Source organism: Muntiacus reevesi, chromosome 21 (genome assembly GCF_963930625.1).
Source record: "Muntiacus reevesi chromosome 21, mMunRee1.1, whole genome shotgun sequence".
Classification (NCBI taxonomy): Eukaryota; Metazoa; Chordata; class Mammalia; order Artiodactyla; family Cervidae; genus Muntiacus; species Muntiacus reevesi.
Window position 1 is genome coordinate 47,058,244 of NC_089269.1, and position 9,071 is coordinate 47,067,314.

The 9,071-nt window shown below is 39.8% G+C and overlaps 1 protein-coding gene across 1 annotated transcript; it reads right to left on the reverse strand.

The window, feature by feature from the left end:
• Window positions 1-319: 319 nt before the first annotated feature.
• KRTAP26-1 (keratin associated protein 26-1) lies at window positions 320-874 on the reverse strand. The gene has a single exon (XM_065913632.1). The coding sequence runs from the start codon at window positions 872-874 to the stop codon at window positions 320-322; it is 555 nt and encodes a 184-aa protein (XP_065769704.1).
• Window positions 875-9,071: the final 8,197 nt, after the last annotated feature.

Consider the following 9,071-nt stretch of genomic DNA (forward strand, 5'->3'; position numbering starts at 1 on the left):
GCAGTTGAGGTTAGTCACGCATGTGTTAAAGACAAACTGAAGAACCAGATTCTTAGTTTTGACTTAAACTCATTTATTATAATCCAAACCGAATAAATCCTTCCCACACCCAATCAACGTTGAAGAGCATTGCAAACCATAATTTTATGCTAAGGAGAGATGAAAAAAAGATGAAAATGGGAAAGGAACAGCTTTCATTGGATCAGGCCCAGGAAAAAAATCAAGAAAAAGCAGTCACTACTAGGAAAGGAGCAGAAGCGGGTGGAGTTTGAATTTTCATCTGGGATCTTCAGCGTGATTATTGGCTGGAACAAAGAAGCTACAGGCCTCCGCAGGTAGAGCAAGATGGACGGTAAGGACTGAACACGTAGGGCAGAGTGTGGCATCCACTGAAGACAGGGCGCAGAGGTCTGAGGCCGCTGGACACAATGCTGATGGGCTGAGGGCCACAGGACAAGGAACCCGAGGGGCGATATCCGCAGGGGAGAAGGCCCGAGGGTCGCCAGCTGCTGGCCACGTAGGTCAGCGGCCGGTAAGACACGGAGAGGCAGGACCTGGAGAGGTGAGAGGAAGCAGGAAGACAGCTGGTTCCATGGCCGGGTCTCGGCACATAGCAACCGGAAGAAGGGCAGCTGGAAGTTTCACAGCTGCTGGGCCCGCAGTTGGCTGGCTGGCAGCTGCTGGGTTCACTGCAGGTCTCCTGGCCGTTGCTCAGGACCCAGGTTCGGTCCTGACAGCCGCTGGGCAAGCAGAGAGCATCTCCGACGCTGGCACTCGGAGAGCAGGGGCCGGCGGAGGAGGCGACGGGAATGTGACAGGGGCTCCCGAGAGACACCAAGGGGTAGCTTCCGGAGCAGTAGTTGTGGCAAGACATGGTGAGATTTCAAGGGCAGGTTGTCTGTTGGAAAGAAGTGAGTGTCTCAGGTTTCTCCTTCGTCTTGCTGTCTTATATACCCCGCAGAAGGCGGTGACTCTGCGTAGACTCTTCTGCGTTCTGTGCTTCCGCGTCACAACTCTTCATTAGAGTCCAGGAAGTGATGCTCCCACCTCCCATAAAACTGGATGTTCCTTGCAAGGCTTTCCATTGATTAAGGATATCTATAAAACGGCGTGACCCGATTTTAATGGGATCCGTGCTCCTTAAATTACCCAACCAAGACAGATATTTTGAATATCGTTTTCCTTATCCCAATTATAACCGCCACTCCATAAACATTCTTAGAATTCCTCTCTTGGAATTCTTGTCTTGAAAAGTTGCAGTGAACTTCTTTGAAACATTGGCGAATTATCTCTCTTTGAGGGGGAATTCTGTGCTTTTTGGAAATTGCCGAAAGAAAAGAAACACTTGAACGCAACTAGGTTGTAAATGAATGAAAAATCCTACATGATTTGGGGCAGAGAGTGTTTAAAAGCAGTATAAGATAGAAAAAAGAAATGTAAAAACAATTGTGCCTTGCTTTATTTTAGCATCTTAGTGGAAAATGACTCCCCACTAAAAAATCTTTATTTTAAAATGTCATGCTCATTTGATTTGTTTTGATAAGTAAGTAAACTGAGACAAGTTAGTTGAAAGTTTGATTTATGTGTATCATTAATACAAAGAAGGAAATTGGGCTCAGTTTAAATTATCGTTCTTACTGAGAACAGAAGGAAATAAGCAAAATCTCTTTTAAAAAGTCAAACTCAGAATTAATGCAGAGTTTTCCTAAGTACGAATACTTTGAAGGTTATTTAGGATATATTTTCTGGTAAAAATTGTTTCAAAAGATGCAGGATTCTGTTGAATCTCAAACATCCCACTGAATTTTTCATTTACCAGCATATCTAGTGGCTCTAAGGGCTATTTTAACAGGAATTTTAATTATCGACTTGCTTGGTGGCTCAGAAGGTAAAGTGTCTGACTACAATGCAGAAGACTCAAGTTCAATCCCTGGGCCGGGTAGATCTTCTGGAGGAGGAAATGGCAGCCCACTCTAGTACACTTGCCTGGAAAATCCCATGGGTAGGGGAGCCTGGTAGACTGCAGTCCATGGGGTCGCAAAGAGTTGGGCATGACTGAGCGACTTCACTTTCACTGGCTCTAAGTTCCAATTCCCTTTAGCTAAAAAGTCAGCGTGAATCACAACACTTTCTCCTATTTTTATGTTCAATGGATCGGCTTATTAATTCTCCCTCTGTCCTAGAGTAGAATCTGTAAAATATAATGTTGATTTCTCTGTGAGCCCATATAGGGTTATTTTACTACCAGGGATTGAAATATGAGGTCCTCTCTCGTGACTCAAACAGTAAAGAATCTGTCTGCAGTGCAGGAGACCTGGGTTCAATCCCCAGGTTGGAAAGATCCCCTGGAGAAGGGAATGGCTACCCATGCCAGTATTCTTGCCTACAGAATTCCATAGACAGAGGAGACTGGGAGGCTACAGTTCTTGGGATTGCAGAATCCGACAGGACTGAGTGACTAACACACAAAGGAATATGAAAAGAAATTGTACAATCTCTGAGGTCCTATGAGAACTTGAAGTAATCACAGATTTTTAGGACAGAGAACATCACCCTTTGATGATTTGCACTGGATGTGTTTGAGTCCACCCCTGCCCCCCACCACCCAATCCAACTCACACCCTGCCAGCTTCAGTCACTTGGTGGTGTTTGTACACATCACAAGAGTCCTCTTGTGAAACCCTGGATGCATTGGCTGAGTGGCATTAGTAATAGGTACAGCCAGGTTTAACTGAATGCTTATCAGTTTTATAGGTCGATGCTCTATGTAGCAGCTCTTCTCTTGTATAAGCACTAGTCCAACGCTTGCATCAGTATGTTTGTATGTGTGCATATGCATTGTTTATAGTGTATGCATCCGTGAATGACTTCCCACAAAGAGAAGGGTTGTGGAATAATAGGAAACTAGCATTCATCTAGTGTCTCTTCTCGGCAACACCTTGCAGTGTGCATACCCACATGTGTAGTGTCAATTCATCCTCACGATTCTTTACAGTACGTTTAAAAATCTCATGTATTCATGTGAGGACACTTGAGATGTAGAAAGTTACAGTAAATAATGTGAAAAGAAACATCTGAACAAAGGACGGTCAAATATTTTAATATTTGTTTTGTGATCCTTGACCCCTAAAATGTTTTTTTTATTTCCCATTATCCAATATAACTGTATATAGAGATACATTGATACCATCATTCACTAACTGTGTGACCCTGGGCAATGCGCACACTGATTCCCAGTTGCTATCAGTATCCTTTCTTGAAGCAATGGAAATATTAATATCTATTTCCAGTTTCATTTTAACATATGCTGAGATGTAAGAAAAAGTTAAGTATAAACTGCAAAGCACTCTACTAGAATAATTAATTTTCTCACTTTTGAATTCTTGTGTGTGTGTGTATTCAATCACTCAGCCGTGTCCGACTCTTTGCGACTCCATGGACTGTAGCCCACCAGGCTCTTCTGTTCATGGAATTTTCCAGGCAAGAATACTGAACACTTGCCATTTCCTACTCCAGGAACTCTTCCTGACCCAGGGATCGAACCTACTCTCTAGAATTTCCTGCATTGACAGGTGGTTTCTTAACTCATTCCAAAGAGTGCCACCTTGGGTTTAATTGCTTTAGAACACCTCCACAAGATTCTCATTTCTCTGTTGTGAGTAGATGATATTGCAGAAATATTCATGGAATTAAAAAATTAGAGTGCCCTAAATGTAAATTGTCCCCTAATATAACAAATCTTAAACTGGTGGTATTTGAAATTGACACTCTCACCACGAAATAAGAGCTCATGTGAGCATGACAACAGGTACCTCATTATCAGTCTCCCATAAACTATGATTCAGACTCTTCTGATGCAAGAGCCCAGGGAGGGACTGGATATTCTGTGTGTTCCTCTAGTTTTACCCACTTTGTTTCTTTTTCATCAATGAACTAGGGATCCCTTAGTCATTGGGATCCCTTAGGGATCCTAAGAGAGGATCCCTAACTCTCTTAGTCTAGGAAAGACAACACCAAATTTTCTCTTCCTTAGACACGAAGAATCTTCGGAGCACTGCAACAATAAAGCTATGCCAATAAATGACAACATCACATTCATTCATTCAGCAAATATTTATTGAATATCTTGTATGTACAAAACATGACAGATGCTGACAATGATGTCAAGATACCATTGATTTCTGCTCCTAGACAGCTGGTCTTATAGATATGATGAGACAGATACACAGTCCATGTCAGTGTTTGCTAAGTGCTCTAAAATGTTTACAGAGAAGGGCAAATGCTGTTTGTAGGCCTTACCTAAAGTTGGCTTTTGATATCAATTTTGAGGGGTGGGAGAAAATGTCAGGGCCTTGGGGGAAGATGGAGACACTTCAGGGTGTGGCAAAAGGTATAAAGACAGAAAAAAATGATGACAGTATTTTCAGCAGGAGATTCTTAGGGGCAAGTTGTAGTAAGAAAACTTAGATTCACATGCTTCATCTAATTTAATCATCAAGGAAGTAGCTAAGATTTTGTTCTATAGGGAGAGTCATCTAGTAACTGATTTCAAGGTGAGACTGCTGTTGAGATTAAAATAATGTGATTTCTGGAAGTTGTCTCAAATTAGCCCATGGGGGAAGGGTGGTGAGGCGTGAAGATAGATGAAGCAATATTGTTTTGGATAACACCGATTGTTATTGAAGCTGGTTGATCAAAATATGGGACTTCACTATACCTCTGCTTTCACGTATGATCAAATTTTTGCATTAAATATCTTCAACCATGCTATTGAAAAAAAAGAGACTGCTGTGATGAAATTGTAAAAGGGAAAACCTATTGCAATGCTTTGTCTCTTGATCCACCGAAATTGTTGTTTTACCCATTTACTTTTTCTGTTATCGCTGCCATCACTTAAGTTGAGTTTTGTTCCCCGATGGTGAATATGTGCATTTCTTACTGACATCTTGACTCCTGTCTCTACTGTCTTCTCTTTAGTTTGAATTCTACATTTAAATTAACAGTCTTAAAATTAATTTCTTCATATTACTCACTTATTCAAAAATGTCAATGGCTGTCTTTTGCCTACAGTGAACTGTCCAAACACTTGACTCACTCTCCCCTACTTCTCAATATCAATTCTGCCTATTCTCTTCATGTCTCCAATTACTCCACATTTCACATCATCTCATTCTTCCTTTGGAATAATTCTTTAATTTTTTCCATCCTTTAGACCTCAGATAAATTAGTCCTTTCTTTGTAAACACTTTCCTACCAGCCAAAGACGCTCAGTCTTAAATTTGTGTAATTTTCATCACCTAACTCATACACACACACACACACACACATACACACACACACAGACTCCTTTGCAAACTAAAACATTGTTTTTACATGTCTTATTTTCTGAATATATTGCAGAACCCTTACAAGCTACTATTTACTGAGTTTTTATTAAATACCAGACTTGATTTTACATGTTTTAACTGATTTAATCCTCACTACATCTCATTCAAGTAGGTGCAATTGTTAGTCTCAATAGGCATGACGAAACTTGGCTGATCCTTGACAAATATTTGCTGAGTAACATTTACAAAATATTACTAGCTTTTCTTTATCAATTAAAAAGTGACCTTTACTTAAGAATCTCCTTTCTACCCTTTTCTCACTGTCTCCCCTTTTTTACTAGGGAAAATCAACTTTCAAGGAACATAAAAGAACATGAAGACAGAGAGATTCAGATGGACAGAACACCCTTTTACCAAGTTTTTTTTTTTTTTTTTTTTTTTCCCTCCTTCCCATCCTAGTATTCTTAAATAGTATTCATCTTAACATGGCATTGGAGAAGGCAATGGCACCCCACTCCAGTACTCTTGCCTGGAAAACCCCATGGACGGAGGACCCTGGTAGGCTGCAGTCCATGGGGTCGCTAAGAATCGGACACAACTGAGCGACTTCACTTTCACTTTTCACTTTCATGCATTGGAGAAGGAAATGGCAACCTACTCCAGTGTTCTTGCCTGGAGAATCCCAGGGATGGGGGAGCCTGGTGGGCTGCAGTCTATGGGGTCACACAGAGTCGGACACGATTGAAGTGACTTAGCAGCAGCAGCAGCAGCTAACACGGTATAGAGAAGATAGCCTGTTAATTATCTGGAGTCAGTATGATGCAATCTCCCACATTATTATGTGGACACTTTATTAAGTGTCCTAACTTTAGCACCCCCTGTTGGACCCCTTGTGTAAAATCACTAAATTGTGATCAATTATAAGTGATGTAGTTTTCCTGGAGTAGGAAGTGGCAACTCACTGCAGTATTCTTGCCTGGAAAATTCCGTGGACAGAGGAGCCTGGCAGGCAACAGTCCATGGGGTCACAAAGAATTGGATATGGCTGCGCATGCACGAACGAACAGATAACAGAGTTTGGGGTAACTGATAAAGTCGTCAGACTGTAATCTACTTTCAGCTGAATGTTTACTACAGTATTCTTGACGTGGAAACTATGGTTTATACATGGTTTGCACAAAATCTACTATTCTCATTCCTACTTTATTCCTACACAAGAACTTTCCCTCAATGGTGTTAGAAAATTGTTAACCCCCTTTCATACCTGTATTAAAGAGAGTGTAGGTAGAGGCCCCCCTTTCACAATTCATGCTTAGGTTGTATTGTGTTCCTTTCACCTTATCAGCCACTATTTACTGAGCCCTTACTGGGGCTTCCCTGATAGCTCAGTTGGTAAAGAATCTGCCTGCAATGGAGAAGACCCCAGTTCACTTCCCGATTCAGGAAGATCCGCTGGAGAAGGGATAGGCTACCCACTCCAGTATTCGCCTGGAGAATTCCGTGAACTGTATAGTATATGGGGTGCGAAGAATCAGACACCTGATCAACTTTCACTTTCACTATTACATCCCAGACATTGTTCTATGTGTTTTCCATGTACTAACTGATTTAATCATCACAGCGTCTCTATTCAAATATTTCAGTTACTCTCTTTGTCAATGTATTTTATTTATTGAGATATAATTCATATACAGTAAACTGATCATATTTAAAAAGTACAGCTTGATAAATTTGACCTTTGTTTATGCCAAAATGAAGATCAACTCCCCAAAAATCTCCTTGTGCCCCATGTATTCTTCCCTTCCATTCCTCTCCACCTCACTCCACCCCTACCCATCCCCAGGCAGCCATTTATCTTCCTTCTACCTTTGGAGTACTTTGTACTTTCTAACATTTTATTAAATGAAATAAAATGGTATACATATATTCTGTTTTTTTTTTCTTTATTTTACTAAGTATACTTATTTTGATATTTATCCATGACTATGTAGTGTTCCATGATATGGATGTAATACAGCATGATTATTCCCTCATGTGTTGATGGACAATTGCATTGTATGCAATTTTTGGAAACTACAAACACAAATATGCTATAAACATTTGGGTATGAGTTCTTAAATGGACATAAATGCTTAGTTCTCTTGGGTAGATATTTAGAAATGGAGTGAGGTAATCATAATCATAATCAATGTTTAATTTTTAACAAACTGTCCAACTATTTTCCAAGTGACTGCCTCATTTTATATTCCCACTAGTAGTGTATAAGCATTCAAGATGTTTGTTTGTTTGTTTGTTTTCTAACATTTGCTATAGGCATACTGGTAAAATTTTTATTTATTCTATTAAATGTATTTAGTAATATTTCATTATGGTTTTAACCTGGTAATGACTGATGATTCTGACAATAAGCATTGCTTATTTTCCATCTGTATATTTTCTTTAGTGAAGAAACTGCTCCATGGTTTGTCCATTTTTCTCTTGGCTTATTTGCTTTCTTGTTGTTGAGTTTGGAGTGTTCTTCAAATAATTTAAAGACAATTTCTTTATTAGATGAAGAATTTACAAATATTCCCTACCAATCTGTAGCTTGTTTTTTATTCCTGTAATAGTGATTTTTTGAAGGACTTATATTTTTAATTTTGATGAAATTCACTTTATTAATTTTTAGTTTATGGATTGTGTTTTTGATGCTGTATTTAAGAAATCTTTGCTTAAAATCAAGTTTTAACGGTTTTCTTCCTTTGTTTTTTCCATCTGTTTCTTTGAAATTTAATTTCTATGCTTGCCAATGTTTTAAGCTCTCATCTTAAAGACCATAAGTGATTACTTCTCTATCCAACTGCACCATGCAGTCTGGGCCCTTGTTCTGAACTCATGGCACACTTGACATTGCGGACCATGCTCTCTGTTTTGAAACATTGTTTTGCTTCTATTTCAGCAATGCTGTAATCTCATGGCTCTCTTTCTATCCCACGGAATACTTGTTTTTTCTTTGTATCTGCTTCCCTTTTCAAAAAAAAACTAAGATCATGGCATCCGGTCACATCACTTCATGGCAAATAGATGGGAAAATGATGGAAACAGTGACAGACTTTATTCTGGGGGGCTCCAAAATCACTGCAGTGGTGACTGCAGCCATGAAATTAAAAGATGCTTGCTCCTTGAAAGAAAGCTATGACCAATCTAGACAGCATATTAAAAAGCAGAGATATTACTTTGCTGACAAAGGTCCATCTAGTCAAAGCTATGGTTTTTCCAGTATTCATGTATGGATGTGACAGTTGGACTACAGAGAAAGCTGAGCACTGAAGAATTGATACTTTTGAACTGTGGTGTTGGAGAAGATTCTTGAGAGTCCCTTGGACTGCAAGGAGATCTAACCAGTCAACCCTAAAGGAAATCAGTCCTGAATTTTCATTGGAAAGGATTGATGCTAAAGCTGAAATTCTGATCCTTTGGCCACCTGATGTGAAGAATTGACTCATTTGAAAAGACCCTGATGCTTGGAAAGATTGAAGGCAGGAGGAGAAGGGGATGACAGAGGATGTGATGATTGGATGGCATCACCGACTGTATGGACATGAGTTTGAGCATGCTCCGGGAGTTGGTGATGGTATTCTGCAGTCCACAGGTTCGCAAAGAGTAGGACATACTGAGCGACTAAACTGAACTTCCCTTTTCTCCTTCTAGAACCCAAAATATGATCCTTCTTAAGCCTCTTCTTCATCTACATTCTTATCAATC